Genomic DNA, 18,876 nt, shown 5'->3' with positions numbered 1-18,876 from the left:
GCTGCCAGAGTCACCACAACCACCACCACATCTAGCTCATCCATACTGCTGGTACCACAAGGTTTTTGGCAATAATGCTAAGAACTGCCGGTTACCTCGCCAGCACCCAAGCCGACCGCGGGACCTACACGACGCCGAGTCCTGCAGGGAACCTCACAGTCGTCCCCATACATTGCACTCTGTCCACTCGTCCACTCGGCCGAGCGGTCGTTTGTATGTGACTGACATATCGTCACAGCTCATTTTCCTAGTCGACACTGGTGCTGACGTGCCTGTCATACCTACATCAATGGCTCCCCCAGTCTTTTCAACGAGGTCACTTCTGCGAGCTGTCAATGCATCAGCGTTACAAACCTCTGGCTCTGTCAAAGTTACCGTGCACCTATCTCCTACTTTGTGTTTTCCGTGGACTTTCTACACTGCTGACATTGATGAACCAATTGTCAGTATGGATTTTTTGTCCCATTACAAACTCTCTCTCAAAGTGGTTCAGGGCTCGGTACTACACAATCCCACTAACACTCAGTTACTGTTCTCCCGCACTTATGTTTCACGTTCTGTTTCTCTCACAACATGTGAGTTAGTATGCGAATGCTTCACCCTCACGGGCAACATTGTGACCTGCGTCACTAACCTACTGTCAGAATATGATTCGACAGCACAACTCTGCTGGGAAAACGATGAGCTGAAATAACGAATAGCCCACACTTACAATGAGCTCATCACAGCTCGTACCTCGCTGCTGAACCTGCAGTCCACAGTTTCTCCAGCAGACACCAGCTCAGACACTCAGCAGGTTAGTCCAGAAACATTAATTGCGCGTGACAATTCACATCCAGTAGACGAGGCACCCCTGATGCACTCACCATGTTCAGTGCCATGTGTTTCAAACAGTGCTTCCAATGACAGTCGCGCATGCAATACGACCTCACCCACCACGCAGGCAGCTGCCCCACGTGTTGATAAACATTCCCCCTCTCTCACGCGCCAATCGTGTGGCTCGGGGGCCATCGCTGTTCCCCGAGTGATGCCAACTCCTCACTCTCACATGCTGGTTACCCTAGGCGAGGCTGACAACAGACAGTCGCTGCACATCCTGACCCGCTCCGTGCTCACACACAGCTGACCTCTCCAAACAAGTGCACGCTGTGCTCACGTAATAGGCATGTGACTTTCGTGCTGCCTTTTCCCACTCACCCTAACGGTTACACGTCACGCCCAACCCATCCAAAAACTTCGCATCAGTACATTACTCAGTCTTGTGTGCAGTTCTCAGTTTCTTCCATCACTGACAGAATGACACATGAGATAATTACCACTGCTATCCCTCCTATTAGGCACAGGGTTAGGTGCCTCAACCCCATTAAGTTGCACGTGGTCCTGCAGCTAATTAACGAACTTTTGGAGGCAGGTATTTGACAATCGTTGGACAGCAACTGGTCTTCACCAGTTCGCCTTGTCCCCAAACACGACAGTTCTTTTCGAATGTGCAGTGATTACAGACACTTAAACACTCATACCGCCATGGACAATTACCCCATGCCAAAAATAAATGATTTCACTCATATGTTATCAGGCGCCACAATCTTCAGTGTGATTGACTGTAAACATGCCTATCACCAGATTCCCATAGTGCCGGAAGACATTCTGAAGACAGCTATTATCACACCGCTCAGTTTGTTCCAATACAACTTCATGCTGTTCAGCCTGAAAAACGCGGCACAAACATGGCAACATTTCATCACTTCAATCTTATGACAGTTTGAGTTTTGCTTTGCATGTCTGGATGACATACTAATTTTCAGCAACTCAGCTGAGAACATGAAAATCATTTATACAAGGTCCTCCAGACCTTGAACTCCAATGGCGTCAAAAAGAACACATTCCAATTTCGCCAATCCTCTGACACATTTTTGGGTTACATCATCTCCACAGACGGAATGCAGCCTCCCAAATCCCACGTGCAGGCCATCACCTCACTGCCACATCCGGCTACTTACAAAGAACTCTGACATTTCTTGGGTACAATAAATTACTACCATCAGCATCTGCCTTCTGCCGCCACCGTGCAGGCCCCACTGAGGTACTCGCTGTCAGGCAAACAGACTTCAGGCCTTAAACCAGTTCGCTGGACTGAACTTATGCTGGAGGCCCTCAAGGCTCTAAAAACTTTCTTAGCTCAAGCCATGGCACTTGCCCATCCCGACCCGTCGGCCAAGTTGTTCATCACTACAGATGCCAGCGACATCGCAGTGGGGGCAGTACTACAGCAATGCAAGGGCAACACGGTTTCTCCCCATCATTTCTTCTCTAAAAAACTGTCTACAGCTCAGAAGAAATATTCTGCTTTTGATAGGGAACTTCTGGCTGTCTATGAAGCCGTCAAACACTTTAACCTCGACGTCAAGGGCCACTCTTTCTTCATCCTCACCGATCACAAACCACTAGCAGACGCTTCCTGCAACCCTCCTGAGGACCCACCCTCTCAGTGTTTCTGCCACTTTGATTTAGTCTCTCAATCCACAACAGATGTTTGCTACATCAAAGGCACACAAAACATCCCCACAGATTTTTTTCTTGCGGGTCAATACTGTCTCACGCATCAACGACTCATCCAACCTGGCCACTCTCGAGGTTTCCACGAGGGATCTCAAGCTCTCCTCATGGACCCTCAAACATCTCTTGTGTTTACCAAAGCCAAGTTCCCCGGCATTTTCGACGAGGTGTGGTGTGATTCTTCTATCAACACCCTGTGGCCGTTGCTCCCACCCACATTGCGCCGGCAAGTCTTTGACGCCTTGCATCTCACTCACCCTGGCATCTGTGCCACTACACAGCTCGTATCCAAGCATTTTGTTTGGAAAAATATTAAATGGGACTGTCAGACCTGGGCATACAGCTGCACCCCCTATCAGTGCAACAAAATTGGCCGCCACACCACCCCTCCACTAGGCAAGTTCGACATTCTGCAAGGATGATATCGTCATGTACATATCGACTTTATCAGTCCACTACCACCGTCGGAGGGCCACAGATATATTCTCTCCACAATTGAGTGCATGTCTCGCTGGGTGGAAGCTATTCCTTTACCCAACATCACTGCTGAAACTGTGGCCAAGGGTTTCGTCTCCTCGTGGATTGCCAGGTTTGGTTGCCTGACCACGATCACCATGGACCAAGGTCGGCAGTTTGAGTCTGCCCTGTTCACCATTTTATGTAACATCTGTGGCATAAAAAAAATTTATACAACAGGCTACCACCAGGAAAGCAACGGGTTAGTTGGACGGTGACACCGCATCCTCAAAACTGCCCTCAGGTGCCACGACTGCCTCTGGTCTGAGGCGCTTCCATCGGTGTTACTCGGTCTCCATTCAACCTTTAAACCAGACTTACAGGGAACCATCACTGAATTTGTTTTCGGGGAGAACCCAGCCCTACCAGCATTAAGCACCCGAGGATTTTTCCCACCTCCCCAGATTTCATTAGTCGCATGCGCACTCACTTCAAACGTGCACGGCTACACCTGCCTATCAGCGATCCCCCCCCCGGACACTTACATGCCAACCGCACTCATCACTTGCTCCTATGTTATGCTCAGGGATGATTCCGTTAGACAACCCCTGCAATCACCCTACCTTGGCCCCTTTAAAGTACTCTGGTGGGGTGAGACAACATTCGACATTATGGTTAATGATCGTCCTCAAACTGATTGATTGCACAGGCTCAAACCTGCTTTCGTGGACTCCGACATTATAGTGGACATTATAGTGAACAGCTATGTTTTCATGGTAGGCTGTGTTTGTTGCTGTCAGCTACCTTTGTTACTTCCATCCCAATATTTGCAGGTGCTTAGCAGTATGCTAAATTCTTTCCCTGTCTTAATAGGAGAAGGATAGTGTGTTACATCATCTTGACTATATTTTATAGTGCAGAGCATGGAGGGAGTCCAAGCAGACAAGAAAGTTCCCTCCACTTCGAAATCTCATCTCTTTCAGAGCCTTCTTCATCACCCACAGCTCTGCAGAGTACACTGAGACTTGTTACCTTTCTTCCCCCTCAATGTTTATAACATACACCATCATCCTCACTACAGGTGGCATGTAATCATCCTTAGGTGTTAGTGTCCTGCTCTTCCTTTTAATCTTCCCATACCTATCTCTCATCCTACCTGGGGAAGGAACAATTAGTTATAAAAGTGAGGTAGTGTGTCACTTTTATATTGATTTTCAGAGGGAGCATTAGGCAATATGGGGGGGGGGGGGATATGAACACAACACAAGACAAATCAATAGCTTTAAGATCTGAAGCAGTGAAGGCAGTAGAGGATCAAAAGGTAAAAAGGTAAGACCTAGCAGAAATCTTTGCTTAATACAAGAGATGTTGAATTTAATCAATGAAAGAAAGTTTTCATGGAAACATCATAATTAATCAGCCGTTTTATTACTGTTTGGATTACACAATTGTGACAGTGTTTGCATGTGCCCACACTGTTTACATTTACATCTACATCTATATTCTGCAAATCATCATGAAGTGCATGGCTGAAGGTACATCCCATTTTGCCATTTGTTAGGATTTCTCCCCATTCCATTCACATATAGAGCATGCAGAGAATGATTGTCTGAATGCCTCTGTGTGTGCCGTAATTATTCTAATCTTATCTCATGATTCCCACGTGAGTGGTATGTAGGGGGTTGTTGTATATTCCTAGAGTCATGGTTTAAAGCTGGTTCTTGAAACATTATTCATAGACTTTCTTGGTATAGTTTAGCTCTATCTTCAAGAGTCTGTTAGTTCAGTTCCTTCAATATCCCTGTGATACTTTCCCACAGATTAAACAAACCTGTGATCATTCGTGCTGCTCTTCTCTGTATATTTTCAACATCCCCTGTTAGTCCTATCTGGCATGGGTCTCACAGACGTAGGCAGTATTCTAGAATCAGTTGCATGAATGATTTGTAAGCAATCTCCTTTATAGACTGATTGCACTTCCCCTGTGTTCTACCATCTGCTTTACCCATGGGTGAGCCTATGTGATCATTCCATTTCATATCCCTACAAAGTGTTACAACTAGGTATTTGTATGAGTTGGCCAAATCCAACACTGACTCATTGGTATGATAGTCATAGAATATTACTTTTTTCATTTTGTGAAGTGTGCAATTTTACATTTTTGAACATTTAAGGTAAGCTAGATCTGACTGAATATTTATGTAGCCTCTTTCAGACAGTACATCATTATAAGTAACAGCATCATCTGCAGAATTTCTGAGGTAACTATTAATATTGTCTGCAAGGTCATTAATATGATGGTTGGAACTTTAATAGTGCAACTATTTATTTACAGCACATACAAAGTAGATACATGTTCCAAAGTTTTACTGACCTTGAAAGTAGACACCAGCTTTGTGTATAACCCATTGCCAGCAATGTGGAAGTCATAGGATACTCTTAGCAGTGCCAGTTGTGTTGACAGTCTGAGCAGCGTGGTCTATTGCCCGACAAATTTGTAGCAGTTCTGAAGCAAATGCTGTGAAGTGTTTCCTTCAGTTTAGAAATCGAGTTGAACTTACAAGGGCTTAAGTCAGGGGAGTGCAGTAGGTGGTATAGAACTTAGCAGCCTCATCAGTCAAACAAATCAATAACAGCTTGCACTATACATGTTTGAGCATAGTCCTGCAAATTGATGCTCAGGTCCTGCATAAAGTGTCATCACTTCTGTCTCTAGGCTGGTCATAGGTTGTGTTCCAAAAATGAACAGCATAGAGACAGAAGTGATGACACTTTATACAGGACCTGACCATCATTTTGCAGGACAGTGCTCAAGCATGTACTGTGGAAGCTGTTACTGATTTGTTTGACTGATGGGGCTCCTAAGTGATATACCAGCTACTGCACTCCCCTGACTTAAACCCTTGTAAGTTCAATTAGACTTCTAAACTGAAGGAAACACTTCACGGCATTTGCTTCAGAACTGCTACAAATTTGTCGGGCAATAGACCACGCCACTCAAACTGTCAACAGAACTGGCACTGCTAAGAGTATCCTACAACTTCCACATTGCTGGCAAAGGGTTATACACAATGCTGGCAACAACTTTGAAGAGTAGTAAAACTTTGAAACATGTATCTATTTTGTACGGGCTGTAAATAAATAGTTGCCACTATTAAAGTTCCAACCATCGTATACAACATGAACAGCTCGGGTCCCAACACACTTCCCTAGGGCACACATGGAGTTACTTCTACATCTGACAATGACTATCCATCCAAGATAACATGCTATATCTGTCCTACCAAGAAGTCTTCAGTCCAGTCACTAAATTCACTTGATCCCTATATGATCACGCTTTTGACAATAAATTTAGATGTGGTACGGAGTCAAATGCTTTTCAGAAATCAAGAATTACTACACCTACCTGACTGCCTCAGTCCAGAGCTTTCAGTACATCATGCGAGGAAAGTGCGAGTCGGGTTTAACACGATCGATGTTTTCGGAATCCGTGCTTTTTGGCACGGAGGAGGTCATTCTGTTCAAGATACCTCATTATGTTTGTGCCCAGAATATGTTCTGAAGCTCAGAATATGTGTTTATGGAGTGTGGAGAGATTTGCCACCAGCAGGTTGGCCCGTGGCCACACATCACCTGACCAGAGGAGCAGCATCAGCTGGGGCTCCGTCGAGGCACTGACCCGGCAGCAATGGCAGCCCACAGTGCAGACGGAAGACAGCCCGGTTGCTCAGGGCATAATGTGTCGAGGCACTCAGAACCGTGCCACGGTCTGAGCATTTGTGAGATGTCTTTCAGCTACAGTGCCCACATGTGCGATTGGCAGTGATCAGCATCAATGCTCGCCCACGTAGACGAGACGAGCGAGCAGCCGCACTGCCCCAGGCTCGAACTCTAGGCTGCTGAGGTAGGAGGCTGGCAGTGCGTGATGGTTTACCTGATGGAGGCTCACTACCTGGAAGGCAGGAAGGCAGCAGCATAGGACTTAGCTCAGCTGGTAGGCCCACTGCTACTGGAAGTAGGATCCAGCTGTGGCAGCTCGCAAACCAGTGTCAATGCTTAGGCTGGCGTAACTCCCCCCTTGAAGATGGTGGCTGGCTAATTGTACACATCTATGTAATAATGAGGTGAGTTACATAGGCTCGGCTTACCCCTGTTATGCCACATTGTCGATTTCTATCCCGTAACCCATAACAGTGTCCTGTGTGGTAATCAGGGCACCGACACTACAGCGGCTGTGTTGTCTGTTGTGCCGGCAGCATTGTGCAGTAACTAACTGGTCAGTGCTGTGGTGCTGGTTCTTACTGCATCAACAGGTTGGGCCCATTATAATTTTGTCTTGCTGGCCCCTCTTCCACCCTCCTGCCGACGGCTTCTCACAGTAACACTGGGCAGTGTCTTTGTCTTACTCGAGCACGCAAATAAAATAATGGTGGTGCTATAGCAGAGAATGAGCTGGGTAAAAATGAGATTTGCACGAAATGAATAATAATGAAGCAGAAATGACTATAGAAGAAATGCAAAGGTTTTGAAGCACACATAACTGGGAAAGACAGATACATCATATAGGAAAATTAAAGAAATGTCCCTGAGAAATAAATTATTACTTCTGAAAGCTAGGACAATGCCATGTATTTTTTACATGTCTGTAGACAGTATTACATGTTTCACCTCCAGAATATTAATACTGGTCAGCAATTCTGTCACATGACTTATTAAACATATGTAAAATAATTTAGAAGTAATTTCCATAATTATCAGTGTGAGTATATTAATAGGTTGTGAGAACACTTTAAAGAACTAGTCTGCACTGGCTGCTTTTGCCTGTTACTGTATAATGTGATTCATTCAGAAATTTGAAGCTGTGCACTAAATAAAATATGAAAACTTGGTATTCTATGACTGCAGTATCAATGTGTCACAATGGTAATTCAGCAAGTCGTACAGATATTTGGGTGTAAAGATTTAGAGGGATATGAAATGAAATGAGGTGACAAAGGCTTTTCAATTGTGTCATCTGCTCTTACTCTGTCAGTGCCCTTCAAAACCTCTGTGTGCTGAATACCGCCCATCCCTCAGTGCAATGGGTCCAGGAAAGCTGTCACTTGCTCACTCTCGATGAAGCCACTGTGATTTTTATGCAGGTTCCTAGTCGTGTCGGTCCGATAGGAAATGGGGCCATTGACGCTGTTGCCGAGGTTACAGTCCTCGTATCTCAGCCTGCTATTTCTTACCTTCCCTCTGATGATCTCTGTGTTACCGTCTGCCATTAGGTGGTGTCACTTTGGGATCACCACTGGTCTTCCATCTCCCAGCAGCTTGGATGACCTCCTCTCAGCCCTCTCACCATGAGGAGATCATTTTAGCTAGGTCGCGTATTGGGCACTGTCATTTTAGCCATTGCCACTTGTTAAGTGGTGCTCCCCCACCACTTTGTGCTGATTGCACTCAACCTTTAACGGTCCCCCATTTCCTGACAGAATGCACTTTTTTTAGCCACTTATGATCTCATTTGTGTTTGCCGTCTGAGTTACCTGCCATTTTAGCAAATGATGTGCAGGCTGTCGACTGTGTTTTAATTTTTATCCATTGTAGCCATATGGCGAAGGACACTTAATTTTTCGTTCAGGACCTCCATTTCTCTATGGTGTATTTTATAAATCTTTCTCCATGCCCCTGATTTTAGTTGTCGTGTCTTCCATTGATTAGGATTCATGTGTAGTTGTTTTTAACTCCTTTCTTTGTCTTCGTGTTCTACAGTTTCGACATGGGTGCCTATGACCCTAGTTTTTTGTGCTCTAAAACAAACAAACTGCATAATTTGAGTTGTAAAAAAAAAGTAAATAAATAAAAAAAAGTGTCTGATAGAAATTAAAGTTCAGAGGGAAGAAATAAAACTTTGAGGTTTGCCAGTGACATCATAATCCTGTCAGAGACAGTAAAGAACTTGGAAGAGCAGTTGAAAGGAATGGATGATGTTTTGAAAGGTGGATGTAAGATGAAAGTCAACAAAAGCAAAACAAGAATAACAGAATGTAGTCAAATTAAATCAGATGATGCTGAGGATTAGTTTATGAAACAAGACACTTAAAATAGTAGATGAAATTTGCTGTTTAGGCAGTAGAATAACTGATGAAGGTCAAAGTAGAGAGGATATAAATGCAGACTGGCACTGGCAAGAAAAGTGTTTCTTAAGAAGGGAAATTTGTTAACATCAAATACAGATGTGGGCCAGGAATACTTTCCTGGAAGTTTTTGAATGGAATATAGCCATATATGGAAGTGAAACTTGGATGATAAACTGTTTAAACAAGAAGAGAATAGAATCTTTTGAAATGAGGTGTTATAAAATAAAGCTGAAGATTACCTGGGCAGATCTTGCAACTAATGAGGAGGTACTAAACAGAATTGGGGAGATGAGAAATTTGCAGCTCCCAGATGGTATGACATATTCTGAGACATCAAGGTATCATCTGTTCAGTAATTAGGGAAGTGTGGTGGGTAAATATGTGGAGGGAGACCAAGAGATGAATACAGTAAGCAGATTCAGAAGGACGTAGAATGCCATAATTACTTGGAGGTGAAGAGGCTTGCACAGGATAAAATAGCATGGAGAGCTGCATCAAACCAGTCTTCTGACTGAAGACCATAACAACAACAAAAAAAAAAACAACAACAATTTGAGGTGCAGTTCTGCATAGCAAACTGTGAACTCAGTAGTGATAAAAGTGGTGGTTGTGGTAGCGATTTGGCGATGGTTGGGATGCTGATGCTCTTGGGTTCATGGAAGTTTTGTTTAAAAGTCCTATTCATTTGATTTTGCTTTGGAAATCTTTCATCTAATTTATAATGCATAGTACATTTTTTCTTTAAATTTTCTGTTGCAGCAATTTCTTATGAGAAGATAGTTTGTGGCTTTTTTTCTGTGTATCCATGTCACAACACGTGTGCGTGGTCTACAGTTTTCGTGCCACCATTTATTGTGACTGCTGACACAGAATTGGTGTACTAGGGGAACCCTGGGCGCACTATCTGCCACGATGTGGAGTGCCCGCCCCCTGCGTGCCCAGCCTGGGACGCGGTGCTGGTGGCAGGCGAGTGCTGTCCTCGCTGCCCACCCTCGCCTGGCTGTATCCATCGGGGCCGCTTCCTCTACGAGGGCCAGCTGTGGCTCAACCGTGAACATGGTTGCCACTCCTGCCTCTGCAAGGTCTGAACGTGTGGTGTGCACTTTCATGTCATGTGTAGTTTGTGCACTCTGCAGATCGTTCAGCTTCTACATGTACGTCACTCTCCCGCAACGCGACATGCGTACGTCATGAAATATTCTTGTCAAAACCTTGTTTGCATCTTCATTATTTTCCATATCCTCTTTTTCTTCTTCTGTGCAGCTCATTGTTAGCTTTTAGCACAGAGTCACAATTACAAGGGTGGTCTGTAGAGTTCTTTGCCTCGCCATAGATTACAGCGCCAAATGGATGGTTTTTTCCACAGAGGTCGATACAATTTTCTGCGTGCTCTGTGTGAAACTGCAAGTTATTCTATCCAATAATTCACCATAGACAGCAGTTTGAACAAAGTGCAGTGCTTGAAATCTCAGAAATGGTGAAAATCGAGTATCATATAGTTATAAAGTTTTTTTGTAAAAGAGGGCTTGACGCCAGTTGAAATTCAATTAAGGCTCATAAATGTGGACAATGACTCTTCTTCAATTTACACTGCGAGCAATTAGGCTGCCAATTTTAAATGAGGCCATGGAGGTGTTCCAGTTGATCACAGTAAAAATATCCAGAAGACAGCATCAGATACTGTTGAAAAAATGCACAATATGAACCTGGAAGATCAGTGTCCAAAGGTATGTGATATTGCCAAGGTTATGGGGATTTCAAAAGAATGAGTCTGCTTCATTTTGCATGAAGAATTGCAAATGAGAAGGTTTTGTACAAATGGGGGATCAGAAATGAATTCACATTTTTGTATATTTTTGTAGTAACCAAGTGATACAGTTCCAAACTAGGCAAAGACAATCTTATCAGCAGGGGAGATCATGGCACTGAAATAGTACTCCAAAAGGGCGTCTACTGTTACCACAGTAATGCTAAGTGTCAAAAATGGACATTAGTCACTCTTTTACTGGAGTACGTAGATTAGAGGTTATGTTCCAAGCAAAAATTAAATACAGACAGTATTCCAATACACCTGTGCTGCAGATGACATCTAGTATTAATAGCAACTTCCAGATTTCTTGTGGCAGCCAAAGGGCATACACAGTGTAAAAGAAAGTTAAAGTACATATGTAACCTAAACAACAAAAAAATCTGATGTCAACATAGTATATACACTGAAGAGCCAGTGAAACTGGTACTCCTGCCTAATATGTAGGGCCCCTGCAAGCACATAGAAGTGCCACAACACGACGTGGTGTGGACTCGGCTAATGTCTGAAGTAGGGCTGGAGAGAATTGACACCATGAATCCTGCGGGGCTATCCATAAATCTGTAAGAGTACGAGGGAGTGGAAATCTCTTCTGAGCAGCGGGTTGCAAGGCATCCCAGATATGCTCTGTAATGTTCATTTCTAGGGAGTTTGGTGGCCAGCAGAAGTGTATAAACTCAGAAGTGTGTTCCTGGAGCGACTCTGTAGGAGTTCTGGATGTGTGAGTGTTGCATTGTCCTGCTGTAATTGCCAAAGACTGTCGGAATGCACAATGGACATGAATGGATGCAGGTGATGAGATAGGATGCTTATGTACGTGTCACCTGTCAGAGTCATATCTAGATGTATCAGGGATCCCATATCACCCCAGCTTCATGCCCCACACCCTTACAAAGCCTCTACCAGCTTGAACAGTCCCCTGCTGACATGCAGGATCCATGAGGTAGTCTCCGTACCCGTACATGTTCATCTGCTCGATGCAATTTGAAATGAGTCTCATCCGATCAGGCAACGTGTTTCCAGTCATCAACAGTCCAATGTCAATGTTGACAGGCCCAGGCAAAGCATAAAGCTTTGTGTCGTGCAGTTGCCAAAGGTACATGAGATGGTCTTTGGCTCCTGAAGCCCATATCAATGATGTTTCATTGGCTGGTTTGCATGCCGACACTTGCTGATGGCCTAGCATTGAAATCTGCAGCAGTTTGTAAAAGGGTTGCACTTCTGTCATGTTGCATGATTGTCTTCAGTTGTTGTTGGTCTTGTTCTTGCAGGATCTTTTTCTGGCTGCAGCAATGTCAAAGATTTGATGTTATACAAGATTTCTGATATTCACAATACACTCGTGAAATGGTCGTACGGGAAAATCCCCACTTCATCACTACCTCGGAGATGCTGTGTCCCATTGCTCATGCCCCGACTGTAACACCATGTTCAAACTCACTTAAATCTTGATAACCTGCCATTGTAACAGCAGTAACTGATCTTACAACCACTCAAGACACTTCTTGTCTTATATAGGCATTGCCAATCACGGCACCGTCTTCTGCGTGTTTACATATCTCTGTATTTCAATATGCATACCTATATCAGTTTCTTTGGCTCTTCAGTGTATTTTCACAAACGCCATACACCAACTTTCTCTACTGAATGTAAAAATACTTTGTTGACTCCCACTTGCATAGGGAGAGATGACCATAGCAATATAATAAGGTAAATCAGAGCTTGCATGAAAAGATTTAGGTTTTCATTTTTTTGGTGTGCTAGTCAAGAGTTGCACACTCGAGAAAGAGTGTGAAAATAGTTGTATTAACCCTCTGCCAAGCAATTAATTGCAGAGTTATATGTAGACATAAATACATATGAAGGCAGTCGGCCGTGGCCTTGTTGAAAGAACCGTCTGGCATTTGGACAAAGTGATTTAGGGATACCTAATGGCTGGACAGAGCACAAGCCTTTGTCCTCCTGAATCTGAGGGCCATGTCTCAACAAACTTATCACATCATTAGGTTATATATATTTCTATTACATTTGTACTTAGTTTGAATAAGTTAGCTTTTTCTGTTGCTAATATAAAAAATACACTGAAGTGACAAAAGTTGTGGGATAGCAATATTCACATACAGAAAGCAGTAGTATCATGTACACAAGCTATAAAAGGACAGTGCATTGGTGGAGTTGTCATTTATTCTTAGGTGATTTGTGTGAAAAGGTCTCCGACATGATTATGGCCACAAGATAGGAATTAACAGACTTTGAATGCAGAATGGTAGCTGGAGCTGGATGCGTGGGACATTCCATTTTAGAAATCGTCAGGGAATTCAATATTCCACAATCCACAGTGTCAAGAGTGTGCTGAGAATGCCACACTTCAGACATTACCTCCCACCACAGACAACACGGTGGCTAACGGCCTTTACTTAACAATCGAGAGCAGCGGCATTTGCTGTGAGTTGTCAATGATAATAGATGAGGAACACTGTGTGAAATAACTGCAGAAATCAGTGTGGGATGCACAACATACTTATCCGTTAGGAACTTGCAGCAAAATTTTGCATTGACAGGCTATGGCAGCAGATGACCGTCAGGAGCCCCTTTGCTAACAGCATGACATCACCTGCAGCACCTGTCCTGGTCTCGTGACCGTACTATATCAGTTGGACCTTAGGTGACTGGAAATCTGTGGCACGGTCAAATGAGTCCCAATTTTGGTTGGTAAGAGCTGATGGTAGGGTCTGAGTGTGGCGCAGCACCCATGAAGCTGTGGATCCAAGTTTTCAACAAGGCACTGTGCAAACTGGTGATGGTTCCAAAATGGTGTGGGCTGTGTTTACATGGAATGAACTGGATCCTCAGATGTTCGACTATTTGAAGGCCATTTGCAGCCATCCAAGGATGTTATATTCCCAAATATATATATATATATATATATATATATGATGATGTGACTTACCGAACGAAAGCGCTGGCAGGTCGATAGACACACAAACAAACACTAACACACACACAAAATTCAAGCTTTCACAACAAACTGTTGCCTCATCAGGAAAGAGGGAAGGAGAGATGTCTGCTTGTGTCTGTATATGTGTGGATGGATATGTGTCTGTGTGTGCGAGTGTATACCTGTCCTTTTTCCCCCTAAGGTAAGTCTTTCCGCTCCCGGGATCGGAATGACTCCTTACCCTCTCCCTTAACACCCACATCCTTTCGTCTTTCCCTCTCCTTCCCTCTTTCCTGATGAGGCAACAGTTTGTTGCGAAAGCTTGAATTTTGTGTGTATGTTTGTGTTCGTTTGTGTGTCTGTCGACCTGCCAGCACTTTTCATTTGGTAAGTCACATCATCTTTGTTTTATATATATATATATATATATATATATATATATATATATATATATATATATATATATATATATATATAGGGAAACATTCCACGTAGGAAAAATATATCTAAAAACAAAGATGATGTGACTTACCAAATGAAAGTGCTGGCAGGTCGACAGACACACAAACGAACTCAAACATACACACAAAATTCAAGCTTTCGCAACAAACTGTTGCCTCATCAGGAAAGAGGGAAGGAGAGGGAAAGACGAAAGGATGTGGGTTTTAAGGGAGAAGGTAAGGAGTCATTCCAATCCCGGGAGCGGAAAGACTTACCTTAGGGGGAAAAAAGGACGGGTATACACTCGCACACACACACATATCCATCCACACATATACAGACACAAGCAGACATCTCACAAGCAGACATATTTAAAGACAAAGAGTTTGGGCAGAGATGTCAGTCGAGGCAGAAGTGCAGAGGCAAAGATGTTGTTGAATGACAGGTGAGGTATGAGTGGCGGCAACTTGAAATTAGCGGAGATTGAGGCCTGGTGGATAACGAGAAGAGAGATTATATTGAAGAGCAAGTTCCCATCTCCGGAGCTCGGATAGGTTGGTGTTAGTGGGAAGTATCCAGATAACCCGGACGGTGTAACACTGCGCCAAGATGTGCTGGCCGTGCACCAAGGCATGTTTAGCCACAGGGTGATCCTCATTACCAACAAACACTGTCTGCCAGTGTCCATTCATGCAAATGGACAGTTTGTTGCTGGTCATTCCCACATAGAATGCATCACAGTGTAGGCAGGTCAGTTGGTAGATCACGTGGGTGCTTTCACACGTGGCTCTGCCTTTGATCGTGTACACCTTCCGGGTTACAGGACTGGAGTAGGTGGTGGTGGGAGGGTGCATGGGACAGGTTTTACACCGGGGGCGGTTACAAGGGTAGGAGCCAGAGGGTAGGGAAGGTGGTTTGGGGATTTCATAGAGATGAACTAAGAGGTTACGAAGGTTAGGTGGACGGCGGAAAGACACTCTTGGTGGAGTGGGGAGGATTTCATGAAGGATGGATCTCATTTCAGGGCAGGATTTGAGGAAGTCGTATCCCTGCTGGAGAGCCACATTCAGAATCTGATCCAGTCCCGGAAAGTATCCTGTCACAAGTGGGGCACTTTTGTGGTTCTTCTGTGGGAGGTTCTGGGTTTGAGAGGATGAGGAAGTGGCTCTGGTTATTTGCTTCTGTACCAGGTCGGGAGGGTAGTTGCGGGATGCGAAAGCTATTGTCAGGTTGTTGGTGTAATGCTTCAGGGATTCCGGACTGGAGCAGATTCGTTTGCCACGAAGACCTAGGCTGTAGGGAAGGGACCGTTTGATGTGGAATGGGTGGCAGCTGTCGTAATGGAGGTACTGTTGCTTGTTGGTGGGTTTGATGTGGACGGACGTGTGAAGCTGGCCATTGGACAGGTGGAGGTCAACATCAAGGAAAGTGGCATGGGATTTGGAGTAGGACCAGGTGAATCTGATGGAACCAAAGGAGTTGAGGTTGGAGAGGAAATTCTGGAGTTCTTCTTCACTGTGAGTCCAGATCATGAAGATGTCATCAATAAATCTGTACCAAACTTTGGGTTGGCAGGCCTGGGTAACCAAGAAGGCTTCCTCTAAGCGACCCATGAATAGGTTGGCGTACGAAGGGGCCATTCTGGTACCCATGGCTGTTCCCTTTAATTGTTGGTATGTCTGGTCTTCAAAAGTGAAGAAGTTGTGGGTCAGGATGAAGCTGGCTAAGGTAATGAGGAAAGAGGTTTTAGGTAGGGTGGCAGGTGATCGGCGTGAAAGGAAGTGCTCCATCGCAGCGAGGCCCTGGACGTGTGGGATATTTGTGTATAAGGAAGTGGCATCAATGGTTACAAGGATGGTTTCTGGGGGTAATGGATTGGGTAAGGATTCCAGGCGTTCGAGAAAGTGGTTTGTATCTTTGATGAAGGATGGGAGACTGCATGTAATGGGTTGAAGGTGTTGATCTACGTAGGCAGAGATACGTTCTGTGGGGGCTTGGTAAATGCCTTCACCCTAGCCAGATTACGCTCGCATATTTTATTTTCCCAGGCTTGTCTGACATTTGGCATAACCCCCAAAGGCCTCACACTTAAAGTTCCCATCTCTGGCTGCAACCCTTCTTTCCATCAGTCCCTATACCAGTTCCAAACCGTACAATCCATTGCCCTCACCCACCTAATCCTTCACCTACACATCAACTCAGCCAATGAACACACCCGTCAACTCCAATCCTCAATCTTTCCTCTCCCACATCCACACCGGCTATTCAGAGCATCCTCCTACAGGCCAACCGCAAATTAGAGCAGCATGCCACCCTTCACCTCAAAAAACTATCCAATCTCCTGGTTTCCCACCTCCGGAAAGGCAACTCACTCACCCTTCACAACCTTTCCAGCAAACCTCAACCCCCTCTCATTGCGCACAAACCAGTCTCTCCCATCTACTCAATCTCCCACTTCCAGCTCCACTCCCTCCAAAACCTAAAAATTCCAATCAACACAATCTGGAACCACAACACCCTAATTCAGTAGTTAACCTTTCCTCCAAACCTCTCTCCCAATCCGAAACCTCTGTCCTATCCAAAGGCCTCACCTTCAGCCCCACTCCCAGATTCAACCAAACAGCCCTCGTCAAAGATTTACTGTCCTACACTCGTACTCTCTGCTGGAAGTATCACTTTGCCACGAAGAAAAATGATCCTAATCCTACTCCTAATGATCCAACTCCCCAAGACACTATCCAAATTGAACCCTGCCTGGAACAGTTCCGTCCTCCGTCACAGCGGGACCCACCTCCTCTTCCTCAAAATCACCCTCTCCAAACCTTCCAGGAATTTCTGACTTCCAGCCTTGCCTCTCAATCCTTCTTAAAAAACCTTAATCCTACTCCCAACATCACCACTGCTGAAGCCCAGGCTATCCGTGATCTGAAGGCTGACCGGTCCATCGTCATCCTTCCAGCGGACAAGGGTTCCACGACCGTGGTACTTGATCGTCGGGAGTATGTGGCTGAGGGACTGCGTCAGCTTTCAGACAACACCACATACAAAGTTTGCCAAGGTAATCCCATTCCTGATGTCCAGGCAGAGCTTCAAGGAATCCTCAGAACCTTAGGCCCCCTACAAAACCTTTCACCTGACTCCATCAACCTCCTGACCCCACCGACACCCCGCACCCCTACCTTCTACCTTCTTCCTAAAATTCACAAACCCAATCATCCTGGCCGCCCCATTGTAGCTGGTTACCAAGCCCCCACCGAACGTATCTCTGCCTACGTAGATCAACACCTTCAACCCATTACATGCAGTCTCCCATCCTTCATCAAAGACACAAACCACTTTCTCGAACGCCTGGAATCCTTACCCAATCCATTACCCCCAGAAACCATCCTTGTAACCATTGATGCCACTTCCTTATACAAAAATATCCCGCACGTCCAGGGCCTCGCTGCGATGGAGCACTTCCTTTCACGCCGATCACCTGCCACCCTACCTAAAACCTCTTTCCTCATTACCTTAGCCAGCTTCATCCTGACCCACAACTTCTTCACTTTTGAAGACCAGACATACCAACAATTAAAGGGAACAGCCATGGGTACCAGGATGGCCCCTTCGTACGCCAACCTATTCATGGGTCGCTTAGAGGAAGCCTTCTTGGTTACCCAGGCCTGCCAACCCAAAGTTTGGTACAGATTTATTGATGACATCTTCATGATCTGGACTCACAGTGAAGAAGAACTCCAGAATTTCCTCTCCAACCTCAACTCCTTTGGTTCCATCAGATTCACCTGGTCCTACTCCAAATCCCATGCCACTTTCCTTGATGTTGACCTCCACCTGTCCAATGGCCAGCTTCACACGTCCGTCCACATCAAACCCACCAACAAGCAACAGTACCTCCATTACGACAGCTGCCACCCATTCCACATCAAACGGTCCCTTCCCTACAGCCTAGGTCTTCGTGGCAAACGAATCTGCTCCAGTCCGGAATCCCTGAAGCATTACACCAACAACCTGACAATAGCTTTCGCATCCCGCAACTACCCTCCCGACCTGGTACAGAAGCAAATAACCAGAGCCACTTCCTCATCCTCTCAAACCCAGAACCTCCCACAGAAGAACCACAAAAGTGCCCCACTTGTGACAGGATACTTTCCGGGACTGGATCAGATTCTGAATGTGGCTCTCCAGCAGGGATACGACTTCCTCAAATCCTGCCCTGAAATGAGATCCATCCTTCATGAAATCCTCCCCACTCCACCAAGAGTGTCTTTCCGCCGTCCACCTAACCTTCGTAACCTCTTAGTTCATCTCTATGAAATCCCCAAACCACCTTCCCTACCCTCTGGCTCCTACCCTTGTAACCGCCCCCGGTGTAAAACCTGTCCCATGCACCCTCCCACCACCACCTACTCCAGTCCTGTAACCCGGAAGGTGTACACGATCAAAGGCAGAGCCACGTGTGAAAGCACCCACGTGATCTACCAACTGACCTGCCTACACTGTGATGCATTCTATGTGGGAATGACCAGCAACAAACTGTCCATTTGCATGAA

At 45.2% G+C, this 18,876-nt stretch overlaps 1 protein-coding gene across 1 annotated transcript in view; it reads left to right on the top strand.

Moving 5' to 3' along the window:
• LOC126210293 (uncharacterized) overlaps positions 1 to 18,876 on the top strand; it is a 160,609-nt gene that overhangs the window by 107,567 nt on the left and 34,166 nt on the right. The window contains exon 9 of the mRNA XM_049939486.1: positions 10,022 to 10,219. Coding sequence (XP_049795443.1) covers positions 10,022 to 10,219 — 198 coding nt within the window. The remainder of the gene's footprint in view (positions 1 to 10,021; positions 10,220 to 18,876) is intronic.

Source organism: Schistocerca nitens, chromosome 10, assembly GCF_023898315.1.
Source record: "Schistocerca nitens isolate TAMUIC-IGC-003100 chromosome 10, iqSchNite1.1, whole genome shotgun sequence".
Taxonomy (NCBI): domain Eukaryota; kingdom Metazoa; phylum Arthropoda; class Insecta; order Orthoptera; family Acrididae; genus Schistocerca; species Schistocerca nitens.
The sequence above is the reverse complement of the archived record's forward strand: the minus strand, read 5'-3'. Positions and strand labels throughout refer to the sequence as shown.